This window comes from Neoarius graeffei, chromosome 5 (assembly GCF_027579695.1).
Source record: "Neoarius graeffei isolate fNeoGra1 chromosome 5, fNeoGra1.pri, whole genome shotgun sequence".
NCBI classification, from domain to species: Eukaryota; Metazoa; Chordata; class Actinopteri; order Siluriformes; family Ariidae; genus Neoarius; species Neoarius graeffei.
The window spans coordinates 60,031,350-60,047,680 of record NC_083573.1 but is presented as its reverse complement, the minus strand read 5'-3'; the positions used below and the strand labels follow the sequence as shown (position 1 = coordinate 60,047,680).

Here is a 16,331-nt window from a genome sequence, read left to right as displayed (position 1 = left end):
GACTTCTTGTGTAACACTGAGCCCCAGGACTAGGGTGCATCAGTTGCCCCCTAAAAATTAAAAGTTCCTCCGATCATGATGCATTTTTGTTTTTATGTTCCTTTTGGTAAGAAAACACACTGGGTGAAATATTTTGACAAAATTCAAAAGTTTAATGGTGGCACCAGGAGCTCAAAGTTATGGAAAAAGCTGCTATTTTATGACAAAATTTCGATCACTTTTCATGAAACATTATGGCACCTTATAGAGTATACCAAATATCTTAGATACACATTTTTAGTACATATTCTTCTTTATTATATTTATATTATCAAGCACAGTTTGAGTTTTAGCTGTTCATTGAATCATTGTTCAACTACTTTTAAACAATACAAATGTATTATGAATCACATTAATGCTTCTCAATCCCTTGCAAAGGTTCTTAACATGATCTCTGGCTCACAAGAAATCAATAAATGGAGTCCAACATTGTGATTCAAGCCTTACGCAAAAACATAAAATAAGCGTTTTTTGGCAAAAAATGAACCTCATGGTGCCACCATTAGACTTTTTAATATGGTCAAAAAATTTTACAGGATGTCTTTATTGGTGAAAAGGAACACCCAAACAAAAATGCATCAGATTTTATGAAAGTGAGGGCAACTGATGCACCCTACCCAGGACATAAAGAAGGCTGTTGACAGCTGTGGCCAAATGAGTTCTGTTATCCTGCCTTATATTAGCAAGTGACGGGGCAAATATGCCAGTGTAAGTTCACGTGATGAGTCCACTATGCAAAACTGATTTGGCTCATCGTGTGGTGTGTGTGTTTTGTTTTTTTTTGTTTTTTTTAATTTATTTTAATAATCCAGAATAGTCCAAAGACTTGCATAATAATTTGTGAGACCACTTAAATGTTCACCACACATTAATTTGATTACTTTTTAGACTAAAACTGTAGCCTGAATCAAGTATTCATCTTTTGAAATCTTCTGAACTCCTTTATCATGTGTTTTTTTTTTTTTTTTTTTTTTTTTTATATTTACATGTTTATATTTTTTTAACATCTTGTGACTTCTCACTGTCTCATGTCAGGCTGAAAGCACATCAGCGGCTGCACACAGGAAAAACATTTAACTGTGAATCAGAAGGATGCACGAAGTACTTTACCACTCTCAGTGACCTGAGGAAGCACATTCGTACACACACAGGAGAGAAACCGTTTCGGTGGGTGACACCATCACTTGGAGTTTACAGACTTAGCAGGATCTAACTTTCTTTTGCCTCTTTATTGTTCTTTGGAAACCATCTATCAAATCAGTATCTTTTAATTACCAGTTTGATGGTAATGTTGATTTAAAAAGAATGTGGAAATGAGAGTTGTTCATCGGTCAAGTTGCAAAGGTGCATAGTTTTAAAGTGAGACTGCCTTCCGATTTCATAAAATTTGGTGAAATTTAGTTCCCTCTGAAATTTGGTCATTGTGATACATGTTTATTTCTATAATATCTCACAAAATATCAGGCCATTCTGTGGCTGGGGAGTTATTTAATTTGAAGGGATTCCTGAGCAAATAATGTGCATGAAATCGCTCACTTTATGCAGTCAAGCAGACAGAGGAAGCATGTGTGCAGATGCAAAGGTTTACCTTGACTGTTCACTGACTGCATCATTCTGTCGCTAAACGAACAGCTGATCACATCAAGGTGCTCGCTGACTGCTGATATTTATTAGTTTGGTCCTGCATGTCCTTTCCGTTGCAACATTTCTTCTCGCTTTCCATTACTGTGGTTGGTTCTTCACGTTTCATTTGCACACTCACGTCCTCCATTTTTCTCTCCTGTTTCAAATTTGTATCCCACAATGCCTTGCGCAAACTGAGAAAGCCCATGCATGCATGACATAGTATCTTGAATTGGATCATGTGGAAGCAGGAAAAAATAGCAGGGAACTTGGGGCCACATGGCCCTAAATTCATTAATTGTTCTATTAAAAAAATAATAATAAAATTGTAAATCTGTGATTTGAATTCAGTAGCTTTTGGTCCACTAAACAAAAATAATTGGGTGTCGAGGAAAATTCTTTTTATGACCTAAACTTGAAAAATCTGAAAGGCAGTCTACCTTTAAGCAAGAGATTTGGATCTACATGTCTAGTCATCTGTGCACACATTTCACCCTTACTTCAGGTGTGACCATGATGGCTGTGGTAAAGCTTTTGCTGCTAGTCACCACCTGAAAACACACGTGCGGACACACACTGGTAAGATATAGTTTCATCACTTAATTTTGAATAAGGGAAATGAGCTACCACTCATCAAACCACCCACTTCATGATGCTTATCATGGTCTCCTGACCTATCAGTCTGTCACAGTCGTTATATATAAGGCTACATTTTCTGCATTAATCCCCTTATAACACTAAAGATAAAATGTACATTCGGTATAGTTAAATGCTGTATTATAATCGCTATCCCTCATTCCCAACCAGGAGAGAAGCCTTTTTTCTGCCCTAGTGATGGCTGTGAGAAGACGTTTAGTTCACAGTACAGCCTGAAGAGTCACATTCGGGGCCATGATAAGGGCCCTTCATACCCATTTAGCCTCAGCCATCCTCTGTCAGAGGTAGGTCACTTGGTTTTGTTGCAATCTCAGTAAATTTCCAGTTTCCTTCTTATTCAAACTTTTGATAGTATTTAGTGTTTTAATGATTAACCCCTAAAGGTACGCTTGACACAGTGGTATTGTTTGTTTCATGTACAACCCCAAATCAGAAAAAGTTAGGATGGTATGTTGAAAGTTAAATTAAAATTGAAAACAGTGATTTGAAAATATTTGACTTTGTATTGCACTCAAAACAATACATTAATAACTTGCATAAATTTACATATTCATTTAAAACATATTATCTTACTGGCATTTAGCGCATGCTCTTATCCAGAGCATTGTACAACATGGAGCAGAGCAGTCTGGGGAGCAGTTAGGGGTTGGGTGCCGTGTTCAAAGGCACTTCAGCCATTCCTGCTGGTCCAGGTAATCAAACCAGCGACCTTTTGCTCCCAAATCTGCTTCTCTAACCATTAGGCCATAGCTTCCTCCATATATTATTTGATGTTTTATCTAATGATTTTTTTAATTACTTATTTATTCATTAATTTATTCTAAAATAAACACTTAATTCAAGTTTGATTCTTTCAACACATTTAAAAACAAGTTGGGATGATGAAGCACAACTTGGGGCACAGTTAACATAAGCCTTCTTTTTTTGCACAGTAAAGGCATTTGTGGATGTAACTCTTTATTGTAGTGCTTCACAAAAGTTTGCAAAACTAATCCTGAGCCCATGTGGTTATATCCGCTATAGATGAATGACGACAGTTCTTGATGCTGTGCCATCTCGGGGATGTTCAGCTTAGGCTTGTGCCCTTGCCCTTTATTCATTGAATTGTTTCATGATATGCACCATAGAGGGTGAAATATCCAAACCCCTTCCTATCTCTTTTTTTTTTTTTTTTTTTGAGGAACATTTTGTTGTTCATCTCATCTCATTATCTCTAGCCGCTTTATCCTTCTACAGGGTCGCAGGCAAGCTGGAGCCTATCCCAGCTGACTGTGGACGAAAGGCGGGGTACACCCTGGACAAGTCGCCAGGTCATCACAGGGCTGACACATAGACACAGACAACCATTCACACCTACGGTCAATTTAGAGTCACCAGTTAACCTAACCTGCATGCCTTTGGACTGTGGGGGAAACCGGAGCACCCGGAGGAAACCCACGCGGACACGGGGTGCAACATGCAAACTCCACACAGAAAGGCCCTTGCCGGACCCGGGGTTCGAACCCAGGACCTTCTTGCTGTGAGGCGACAGCGCTAACCACTACACCACCGTGCCGCCCACATTTTGTTGTTAAACATGTCAATTATTTTCTCACCCATTTGTTGACAAACTGGAGGTGCTTGGCCCATCTGTGCTCCTCAAAGATTAGGGCTTTCCTCGATACTGATTTTGTACCGAATCATGATTACAATCACTTGTTTCAAATTACACCATTTTAATTGTTTTACCTCATTACTAGCCGTAAATTGCCCCCGTCCCAACTTTTTTTGGAATGTCTGACAGGCCTGAAATGCGGTAATGGATGTATATTAACAAATGAAATGGAAGTTGACCAGACAAAACATGAAACATCTTGGGCTCATACTGTCTGCAATGAAGTACAAGTCAGTCAATTTAGAAATAACTTTTTTTTGTTTGTTTTTGTTTGTTTTTTCCATACTATCGCAACTTTTTCTGATTTGGGATTGAGATATAATTCAAGAAAATAAATATTGCAAAAATGCAGAACTGGATATGAATAGCTGGAATTTTTCACACTAACGCAACTGAGGTCCAATCCATAATTTGATTATTTGCTACCAGTTTATCTTTTGGCCAGTGCTGGAACAAAAAGTAAAGGTCAAAGCCACTTTTATAAGAATGTTTTCGATTGTTATGAAATCTCACCCAATGTGCAAGATGTTTCTTTAACAATCATGGTACACAAAGTACAATTGGTTAACATTTTATCTGTTTTCTCATTTGAATTCTATTGATGCTGTCTGTTTTTCACTGGTTAACAAGCTTCATGAATGCTCTTTTACAGGATGCAAATCATTCTCTGTGCCTCAGTGATTTGAGCCTCATTTCCACAGACTCTGAGCTTCGAGAAAATATCAACAATGTGAGTGTGTCAGTTCTGTAAATGTTTTCTATCACTGAAGGTTAATTCTGTGACTAATGCTTGTGGAGTGGGTTATTTATTTATTTTATTTATTTTTTTTTTTTTAAATCATTTGATCTATTGACTGGTTTCTAGTGAATAGATCAATCAGCAAATCTGTTTTTTAAATATTATAACAGCATTAACAAATGAGACACTGCAAAGAATGACTTCCTAGCAAACACATGTATTGAATAATGGCAAATGCGAGTATTTCTTATGAGATAAGAAATAAAATATAATTTAATAAAACAGTAAAAATTTACTGTTTTATTAAATTAATAAATCTGCCTGTTTTTTAGATGCTTTTATTTTAAGCTTTACTTTTAAATTCTTTCAAGCTATAAATACTTAAAATTAGAAAACGCGTGCCAAGAGAACAAGACAAGCTTGATTCAAGACAAGAGAACAAGCTTAATTCACTGTGTCACAAGGAGTTTCACTTCCTGTATCCATGTGGGTTTCTGCTGGGTTGTCCAGTCCACATTATCAAGCTTGAAATTAATAAATGTCTAGAAATAGATTTAATAATCATATATCTAGTTAAGGGCAGCACGGTAGCATAGTGGTTAGCGCTGTCGCCTCACAGCAAGAAGGTCCGGGTTCGAGCCCAGTGGCCGGCGAGGGCCTTTCTGTGCAGAGTTTGCATGTTCTCCCCATGTCTGCGTGGGTTTCCTCCGGGTGCTCCGGTTTCCCCCACAGTCCAAAGACATGCAGGTTAGGTTAACTGGTGACTCTAAATTGACCGTAGGTGTGAATGTGAGTGTGAATGGTTGTCTGTGTCTATGTGTCAGCCCTGTGATGACCTGGCGACTTGTCCAGGGTGTACCCCGCCTTTCGCCCGTAGTCAGCTGGGATAGGCTCCAGCTTACCTGCGACCCTGTAGAACAGGATAAAGTGGCTAGAGATAATGAGATGAGATCAGATCTAGTTAATTGTTATAGTAGGAAATGCTATTATAAATTTTACTATATTCAAGATATTTTCATTTAAGATGTTATTTTTGCCATGTAAATGTTCAGCAGTGGGTGTTATTGGCACCTCACAGCTCCAGAGTCCCTGTTTCAATCCTGAGCTTGATTCACTGTCACAAGGAGTTTCACTTCCTATAGCCATGTGGGTTTCTGCTGGGTTGTCCAGTCCACATTTACCCATTTAATTTCCTCATTTATGTTCCCTTGATCTTTTTAATGGGAAATTCATAGCTTCTAAGTCCATTTCTCTTATGTCTGTCAGCACTGACTTAATATTTTGTAAGTATCAATTTACTACACTCACAACTGCCGATATCTGAAAGTAAGTTGAAATCGCATATGAAAAGGATGAATAGTTATTATGTAAGTTTATAAAAATTAATGTTATATCTGAACCTTTTGTCCCTAATGTACAGTTGTGGTCAGAAGTTTACATACACCCATCATGGACATGAATCCCCCTCCATTTTGTATTTGTCACTCACCCCACTATGTAAATGTTACAGTCTCAGAACTTGGATCTGAATAATATCACTCCTGTGAGGATATTCGAGTTGATGTTACAGAGCCCTGAAAACAATCTTAGTCAAGATGACCTGCATCCATCTGGCAAGTACCTCTCAAAGTTAATCACATGGTTTGTGTATTAGACAAGCATGGCACCACAGTCTTACTTTTTGCTTTTCTAGATAACCTAGGGGAAGCTTTTGGCTTGGAGACCCCACCACCACCGGCAGCAATGACTGATTCATCCACTCTACTACCCTTCTCTCAGATGCCTTCATCCTCCTCTTCTTCTAGCTCTCTCACCACTCCTGTCCTAGAGAACTCCACACAGCCTGGCTCCTCCTGCTGTCAGGCATCATCCACCAACAGCTCCACACACACCTCTCCGCAGTCTGCCACCTTCCCCTCCTTCCTCCATACCTCACTACAAACACCAGAAGTGCCCACACTAGCTCCGCCTGCTGCCACCCAACACTACACCCCAGTGGTGCCCACAACACCTGCCAGCTCCATACCAGTCTCTGTCTCAACAGTGGCCAGCGTCTCAAGTCCTGCATCAGCCATCAGCACAGAAGCAGCTGCAGCAGTAACACACACAGTGCCTTTAGCAGGCAATTCTAATCTGGCACACACACCCACCATCACCATTGCACCCACGCAGGGCCTCCTGCAGCCCAGCCTTGTCATGTCTGACCAGAATCTGCAGTGGATCCTCAGCAGTGCTGCCAATGCACAGCACACTCCTGAACAGCAGGTCAGAACCAAGTTGAGTTTGTAATTAACTGGGATTCCTTTACACATGAGACAAAATGCCTTTTCACTGCCTTTTTATAGTTTATGCCATTTATTACAGACAATTTTCACATTTTCTTTTACTGAAAGAACGGAAAATGTTACATGAAACACCGTTATCTTGGAAGGACAGTTCAAGTAAAATACATGATGACAATGTGAGACAAATTTTAAAATTTGAGTCTAATCAAAATTCTTTTCTAGTTTCATCCAGTTTCCACAACATCCTCAATTTACTTACACTTTTCAAGCTTTGTGGTTTTCATGTGCGATCCACCAAATTGTGCAATGATGTAGTAAAGTTAGCAGGTTTCGCATCCTTTAAAGTTCTGCACTGTAGTAGAGGGATATGTGCAATAATGTGATCTGACTGATCTCTGCCCATTGCCAGAATGACATTTTGAAAATGTGTTTTTTCTACTTATTCCAAATATTCTTCTACCTTCTCTTACTTAGGGCCCAAAAGTGGAAAAGGTCTTCTTCACAACAGCCATACCTGTAGGAGGACATTCAGGTATAATTTAAATGTGCATCCAATATTGACGTTTCACTTGTGAACTGCAGTGTTGTTAGGCCACGCTTTATTCATCTCATCTCATCTCATTATCTCTAGCCGCTTTATCCTTCTACAGGGTCGCAGGCAAGTTGGAGCCTATCCCAGCTGACTACGGGCGAAAGGCGGGGTACACCCTGGACAAGTCGCCAGGTCATCACAGGGCTGACACATAGACACAGACAACCATTCACACTCACATTCACACCTACGGTCAATTTAGAGTCACCAGTTAACCTAACCTGCATGTCTTTGGACTGTGGGGGAAACCGGAGCACCCGGAGGAAACCCACGCGGACACGGGGAGAACATGCAAACTCCACACAGAAAGGTCCTCGCCGGCCCCGGGGCTCGAACCCAGGACCTTCTTGCTGTGAGGCGACAGCGCTAACCACTACACCACCGTGCCGCCCGCCACGCTTTATTTTTATAGGTTTTTTATTTGGATGAAAATGCATGCTTGCAAAAAAAAGCAGTAGGCACCCTGTGTGTATATGATGAGTCACTTGTTTGTTCTACCTCAGGGAACCCTGTGCAGCAGATTGGCCTTAGTCTCCCCGTCATCATCATTAAGCAGGAGGAGGCATGCCAGTGTCAATGTGCCTGCAGAGATTCGGCTAAAGAAAGGAGCTCCGGTCAGAGTGCTGCCTCCTCACAGCAGGAGCCTAAAGACATTTCTCCACCACCTCCAACTCCTTCAGCCACACATGCTGTTCCAGAGTGTTGTTCCACCAAGGTGAGCGCTGCTCTTTCCTCTGGCTCCACTCAGACCTTCCATAGTGAGGCAGTGGTGTCCAGCACTCCCTCAGACAGCCTGGCCAGTGTGGATGTAGTGGACCTACTCAGCCCTGAAACCACAGCCAACATCGAGGCACTGCTGATGGTCATGGATGAGGGCAATAGAGGAACCACCACCTAGAGGAAGTTTAGGGTCAAACCCCCTCAGTCATTTGTGTTCATTTCTTTTAATGGGCACCATTATTTCAATTGTTATGCCGTTTTGCTCTGCTTCATAAGGTTGTCTTCATAAGGGGTCATGTGTAAGAAGTCTATGATCTCTGATCAGCTTTGAGCTTTCCTGTTCCAAAACATGATCTTCCGGACATGGGCTGCTTAATACATGTGAATCTTTAGCTAGTATTTTACTCACAGTGCACTCTGATTAATTCAGACCTGTGCTATTTGTGCACTTTCATATTATAGAAACATCCCCACTGAAAATAGAAGTTTGTAAGTAGCAAAGGTCTGTCTGAAGTTGCTTCACCGTTTTGCACTGTATATTGGTCCTTCCAAACATTCTCATGATGTTCTGTGGTCTGTTCAGACTACTGTAACAGTCCCTGTGGCACATCAGAGAAAGAGTATAAAAGGACAAAAAAAAAAACCATTGGGACAAGTGGATGGGGTTAAAAATACAAAGAATCAAATAATCGCTATGTACCAACTCAGATTATACAAAATCCAAGCAATATTATAAATCTTAATTATTCAGATGGTAACATTTTGGTAGTATAAATTGAGTTATTTAGTGTAGTTTGGAATAGAATAGGACATTTTATAAGGTACAGGCCAGTCGTAGATTGACGAACTCGATGCACTGAGAACAAATTTGACAAAGACAAATTTGAGTTAATTACCAGTCACACTGAAATTAACAAAATGAAATGTTCACATGTGATTCACCAGAATGTACTGCATGTCAGTGTAATTGGCATACCGGGCCCTCTGAATGGATAGTAAAGCTCTTTTTCAGACCGTGCTCATTCAAATCCAGAACATGCCATGTACTATGAAAAGTGTTTTATGTGTAATTTATTTAGGAAGACTACAGTAGCCCATGAAATGTGATTCTAATGTAATCTTGAAGCAGTTTCTGTCAACAGAAATAACTTGCTTTTAAGTGTAAATGATAGCTATTTGTGGTTGGCTGCCTGTAACATTTATTTAATTTTAGATGTTAATTTATTAAAATTTATATGATTTAGAACAATGCAGTACATATTTTCGATAAAATAGCCTACTTTTTAACTTGGTGGACCAAGTTTTTTCCATCTTTATTTTTGGTGGAGTCAGCCACTGAATTAAACGAAAGATATATATTTTTTTCCCTCCTATTTTTCTTGCCTTTGGGTTACAGTTCAGGCAGGGTAATGCAGCTGGAGTTGCCCAGCCTTGTTGCTGCTTTGTTGTTACTGAATTGATTTCAGCCTCTGACCTTTCTTCCTTTTATTTAGACCCATGTAAGTCTCACTGTTGTGGCCTGCTCAGGGATATAGAAATGCAGAGGTATACAGCATGTCCCTGAAAATACATAGAAATTGCAGCAGAACTGTAATAACTCAAACTGTTGTGTAATACATGCTTGTTGTGCATTACCAAGCCAAGGTTTAGATAATCAAGAGAACATCTAGTTAACATCCCTGCACCAGTAAACCAGTTTATACACCACTGCTGTAGAGGTTTTAATGAGTTTATTATAATGTAAATGTTGTGTATTTGAAATTACAAATGTTTAAGCCCTTAGATTGTATTTGTATTTTTGTATAGAACTACGTGGGGTAATCACACTTTGGGTTTGACGTGGAGAACATGGCACTGCACTGCCGGTTTCCTTTGCAACCCACCATCAATTCACAATGCAGTAGATTTTGGAATTTTTTTGTTTGTTTCTCTCTGGGGGGGGGGCACCTGGGTCAGTACAGGAAATACACAAACATATTGTGCACTGTGGCGTGGAATGGCTACTGTATTTGTTACCCATATTCAGGAAGCTGCCCTACAGTTTTGATAGACGGTGGCTTTTAGGCTACTACATCTTAAAGGCCTTGTTTGCCACAACTTCAATCCTCACAAATTGTGACATTTCTTGTTGCATGACATGAAGGATGAGAGATTTGGCTAGAGGTTACTTAAATTTTTTTTCAGCCAGTTGTTTTGTCAAAATACACTGTCACAGTTTAGCACAGTTTCTGACCTTTCATAAATTTAGGAAGAGCCTACACCTATTGATGCAACTTCAGATCTTTGCATGTCAATCTGCTGGGGTTTTTTTTTCCCCCCAACTACAATATGAAAACTAAAGAAGAAAAAAAAAAACTTTACACTGTTCATTTAAAATTGTACAATGAAAAGGCTCATTTTGCCACTACTTGCTGGTACTAATTAAGCAGAGTCCAATAAATTGAAGTTATGAAAGTTTGTTATACTTACTATAAATACTTTTCCTTTACTGAACACTAATTTTGGCCAAACCATTGTAGAATTATCTATGCAAAAAAAAAAAGTTTGTGTATTTTATGAACCCAGATCCCTCAACCAAGCCTCAGCTCCCTTTGTTAAATACTGAGTGAAAACACCTTGCATCAGTATTTAGTCATTATTATGCAAGTTTCCACTTGTACAAATCTGCTGTCAAATTGCAGTTATGTAAATATACTACACAAGCCTTGCTACTGGGAACTGTAATATCTTTTAAAGGAGGCCTACAGTAGTTAGCAGCTATATTTAGTTTTAATCTTTTATTTGATGTGTATATGGGCATTGTAATCCTTTAGTAGTTGTCTGTCCACTGAAAGTTTGACATACCTTAACATTAATGCATGGTATCCAAAGGGGAAACATCCTTTAAAAAAAAAAAAAAAAGTGATACAATTCTGTTGTAAGAATTGTAGTTGTCCAGTTTAATTTGTTAGAGTTTGAACATGCCTTCCCCCCCACAGGACTCCATTGAGTCAAATCACGTCTTGCTCTTTGTACTCCCTTTAACCTAAATTAGAGGACATTTTAGATATTAAACTGTTCATTTTTCCTTAACTTTTTTTCAGATGCTAATTTTCTCCCGAATCACAATTCATTCAAATTAAATGACCATTGTTTTCCAGGCTAAAGCAGAACATTGTAGCATGCACTGGGTTGTGGGGAGAGCGCAAGCGTGATAAGATGGGGAGACAAAAATGCTTCCAACACCCAAAGTGTGAAGATAAACTATAAAGGATCTGTATTTTTAAGGAATGTATAATGTGAAGATGCTCTCATATGCTTGTTTTGTATAAAAGTGATGGCAAAAGTACTAACTTTTTGAACTAAAATTCAGCAATACATCAGTGAAATCTTCACAGGCTTGTCTCCATTATTTGCACATTTTATTTGATTTTATACACACACACACACACACACACACACACACCAACTGGGGGGCTGATCACACTGTAAAATCAGCTTGATTCTTTTGTTCCTGCACTGGTGCATCACAAAGGCCTTTTTCCTGCAAATAAAAACAGACATTAAAATAGTCAGCTAGGTCGAGTAACCATTATAGTTCGGGTCATAAAGTTACCTTTACAACTCTCTGAACAGCTAACAAATCTTCAACAACCGCATCACATAGAGCAATCTTTTCTTCTATGGATGCGATCATTGCACTTAAAGCGTCAGCATTGTCTGGGAACTGAAAAACACGGTTAGACTTTCAAGAAATATTCAAGAAACAAGTCTGAGCTCTTGCCAGAGGAACTCACCTGCACTTCAAGAGAACCTGTCAGCTCTCTGTCTTCGGAATCACCTGTAATGATTTGTTAACAGTATAAACAAACACGTTTTGTAAATACTAAGTAACGCATCACGTTCCTCACCTGCACCGGACGCCATCAGCACTTGTGAATTATCAGTTAAACCAGTGAGTCGGCTTAATTAGTCTACTCTAAGTAGCTGGTGGAGTTAACCAGCTACACGTGTCAAAGCTTACCTGTCACTGATTGCCCTATTATTATTATTATTATCTCATCATCTCTAGCCGCTTTATCCTTCTACAGGGTTGCAGGCAAGCTGGAGCCTATCCCAGCTGACTACGGGCGAAAGGCGGGGTACACCCTGGACAAGTCGCCAGGTCATCACAGGGCTGACACATAGACACAACCATTCACACTCACATTCACACCTACGGTCAATTTAGAGTCACCGGTTAACCTAACCTGCATGTCTTTGGACTGTGAGGGAAACCGGAGCACCCGGAGGAAACCCACGCGGACACGTGGAGAACATGCAAACTCCACACAGAAAGGCCCTCGCCGGCCACGGGGCTCGAACTCTGGACCTTCTTGCTGTGAGGCGACAGCGCTAACCACTACACCACCGTGCCGCCCCATTATTATTATTATTATTATTATTATTTCGCAGTTCATTAACTATAAACTTAAAGATGCATGTACCAGCAGTGAGGATTTTTGTGCGCTTTGAAAGGTTAATGTTATTCTCACGGGCGTCGCCACCATTGAATGTGAAGGGGACATGTCCCCTCACATTTCATAATTCTTCATTTGGACCCCCCACATTTAACATAAAATATTAGTTCACCCAGCGCCGTTTCTATTGCTTCGTGAAAGAATCCATTCCACTTGATTGATAAGAGAAAACACAGACCACTGAAAATCCACTCCGGGTTTTCCGGCCGTTCCCTACAACAGCTCACCGCGCGCGAGTGAATCTCAGCGCGAGCGGAGACATTTTGGTGCAGCTGCTCGAAAGTGGAGGAGGTGACGTCATCCCCATTGCCACCTCACAATGACTAGCTTTTGCTAAAACCTTATTCTTTTGTTATATGTCCTCAAAATTAACCTTAGGCCACGTTAAATTAATGCTCAACTAAACAATGACATAAGCTTAGCCTAATGGGGTATTCTTGGTTGATGATGAATTGTTTGCAGTATTTGCTCCTCCCCAGACACAATGGACATAAGGACATTCTTTACAAAGAAGCGGAAAGTCAGTCAAAATTTCCCCACAGGACAGGGTTTTTTTGTCCCAATGGAAATGTTAGTCAATGTTAGGAGACGTATCAGCTAGCTTATTGTTAGCTATCATTTAATTCAAACCCAGTAGGCCTGCCTTACTGTAATGCCAAGAATGAGGTCAAGTCTGCTCTGATGATATTTATTGATTCCCTGTTGTGATTTGAAGAACTTGTTTTGTCTGGTCTTTGCCAGTTTTCTGGAAAGTAACATGGGAAATCAGTGTAAGGGGAAGGAATAGTAGAGAGGAAAGCAATGGAGAGAGATGGATGTTATTCCAGGCGGATTGTGAAGGAAAGGGGGATAAAAGTTATGAAGTGGTAGAAATTGTGGTAGCACCAATGTAAGGAGTTATATCTATAAATCTATTTGTTATACTAATTTGTAAATGTTACTGTAGTACCACCATTGCGTGTAGGTTGACAAAACCACTTGTTCATTGTGTGAAGTTCTCTTTTGTGTCATTGCTTGACATAGTGTGATTTTGTGTGAAAAAAGTAAAATGCACCCACTAAAGTCATTGTTGGTGGTAAACAAAATTGCACCTGTTCATTGTGTGAAGTTATTTTTTGTGTGTCACCATTGCTTGACACCGTGTGATTGTGTGTTATGAAGTTTGCATGATGCCATGTCATGTCTGTTCATTGTGTGAAATTATGAATATTCTTATTTTAAAACATACAGTTGAGTGTCACTATTGCTTGGCACAGTGGCATGTTGTGTTACATCTAAAACTAAATAAAAAAGGAAACACAAAATAAGTAAAATGCACCCATAAAGTCATTCTCTAGCCACTTTATCCTGTTCTACAGGGTCGCAGGCAAGTCATTGTTGATGATAAATTGTGTCACATTTATCTCATCTTAGGCAGAGCAGTGGGTTTAAAAACAGGCTGATATGGACTAGTTGAATGAGGACTTTATTGTTGAGTCTCGAAAATAGTCATTGAATTAAGTGACTTTTGAAGATAAAATTAGGTGTTTAACAACCTGTTAAAAATACACTACCATTCAAAAGTTTGGGGTCACTTTGAAATTTCCTTATTTTTGAAAGAAAAGCACTGTTCTTTTCAATGAAGATCACTTTAAACTAATCAGAAATACACTCCATACATTGCTAATGTGGTAAATGACTATTCTAGCTGTAAATGTCTGGTTTTTGGTGCAATATCTCCATAGGTGTAAAGAGGCCCATTTCCAGCAACTATCACTCCAGTGTTCTAATGGTACAATGTGTTTGCTCATTGCCTCAGAAGGCTAATGGATGATTAGAAAACCCTTGTACAATCATGTTAGCACAGCTGAAAACAGTTGAGCTCTTTAGAGATATAAAACTGACCTTCCTTTGAGCAGATTGAGTTTCTGGAGCATCACATTTGTGGGGTCGATTAAATGCTCAAAATGGCCAGAAACATGTCTTGACTATATTTTCTATTCATTTTACAACTTATGGTGGTAAATAAAAGTGTGACTTTTCATGGAAAACACAAAATTGTCTGGGTGACCCCAAACTTTTGAACGGTAGTGTACACCAGAATGCAGGAAATGGCATCTAATTAATTAAAAATGTTCTGGGGGAGGACCCCCAGCCAATGTGTCCCCCCCCAGATTAAACATGCTTCTGACGCCCCTGATTATTCTCCTGTTCTAGTGAAAAATTATGACCGTCCTGAGAACTGCAAGCAGCTTCGTCACCATGGCAACTGGTGAGGGAATAAAAAGTCATCCTACTGCTCGGTTATCCAACGTGTAAAAAAGTGCAATGGCAGAAATTAAACAATTTTTTTTAAATCTGAAATTGCTTGAGTTTCCTTTTAGTCTGTATGACCTTTTTTTAAAATAACCTTTTAATGTATTGTAGGCCAAGCGTTAGACCAATCATTCAACAGTAGATTGAAATGTTATATTTTAGACCCCAGTGATCACACAGGTAATGATTCATCTAATCAGGGTCTGAAAAAGTCTCTCTTGACGACAGACTATGTGAATTAATTCGGCTTCAACATCAGTTTTAAAGAGAAAAGGACACCCCATGGAGAACATCTGCTTCAGGCTCAGCGGGATGGAGGACATGGTGAGAAACTCCGGGTTTATAAAGCAAACCTTCCTGTAAGCAAGTGAGGGTTACAGAGTTTGTTACCTCTCTTTCTGCAACAGAAAACCCAAAGGTTCCTTCATCCCAGGGTTAACAAACTCAATTAACCTGCTTCCTGGAATAGAACAGAATAGAATAGAAAGCCTTTATTGTCATTATACAAGTACAATGAGATTTAAAGCTTCACCATAAAGTGCACACACAAATACTAAAATAAACATAGGAAAATATGTACAATAAAACTACTACTAAAAAAAACTACTGACAACTATACATAAACTTGTGCAAGTCCCTGAAGGAACACCGGTGCATAGCAGTAACAGGGTTGAGAATAAAGTGACTAGCTGCATCAAGTGATAGAGGTAGCATTGACATGTACAGACGCCTATTTTCAGTATGTAGGCAACTAAAAAACAGATGATCTGACTTGGTATGATAGTGCAATAAGACGGTTTACAGATAGCTATGATATTAACAGTGCAAATATGACAGTTTACAGTCCTTAAAATGACAAAGGAAGAGGATGTCTAAGAATAAACCCTGATGTGGCTGAATTAACGCCTGAAATCCTCCAGCTTTGCATTTTCACTTGGACTGTCTTGGGTTCATGGCAGAGAATTTTTAAATACAATTTTAGCTTTACGATATAAAATGGTGATTGGAAAGAAAATGGAAACTGACAGCGCTGTTTTATCGTGCTTCATCTCAACAGTGCGCGCGCACTTGTGACGTCAATGAGGCTGAGTAGTAATACCATATCTAGCCGCCAGATGGCAGTGAGATTATACATTTCTGATCAGTTTCCAGAAATGACAGCAAATTATACATGGTTTTGTAATATAGTTAGGTTTTTTTATTATTACCGGTTGCCGGAAACTTTAGG

At 39.4% G+C, this 16,331-nt stretch overlaps 1 protein-coding gene and 1 long non-coding RNA gene across 2 annotated transcripts in view; one reads left to right on the top strand and one right to left on the bottom strand.

The window, feature by feature from the left end:
• Positions 1-11,677, top strand: part of mtf1 (metal-regulatory transcription factor 1) — a 28,307-nt gene extending 16,630 nt beyond the window's left edge. Inside the window, 8 exon segments of the mRNA XM_060922164.1 lie at positions 1,075-1,206; positions 2,168-2,241; positions 2,470-2,603; positions 4,626-4,703; positions 6,223-6,325; positions 6,406-6,977; positions 7,472-7,529; positions 8,093-11,677. Of these exon segments, the coding sequence (XP_060778147.1) occupies positions 1,075-1,206; positions 2,168-2,241; positions 2,470-2,603; positions 4,626-4,703; positions 6,223-6,325; positions 6,406-6,977; positions 7,472-7,529; positions 8,093-8,487 (1,546 nt within the window). The 3' untranslated portion in view covers positions 8,488-11,677.
• Positions 11,678-11,708: 31 nt separating this feature from the next.
• Positions 11,709-15,563, bottom strand: LOC132886935 (uncharacterized). Its single transcript, XR_009654752.1, has 4 exons — positions 15,494-15,563; positions 12,086-12,129; positions 11,905-12,015; positions 11,709-11,832 (listed from the first exon to the last, which is right to left on the bottom strand). It is a non-coding gene; the product is annotated as an uncharacterized LOC132886935 (long non-coding RNA).
• Between the last annotated feature and the right edge of the window lie 768 nt (positions 15,564-16,331).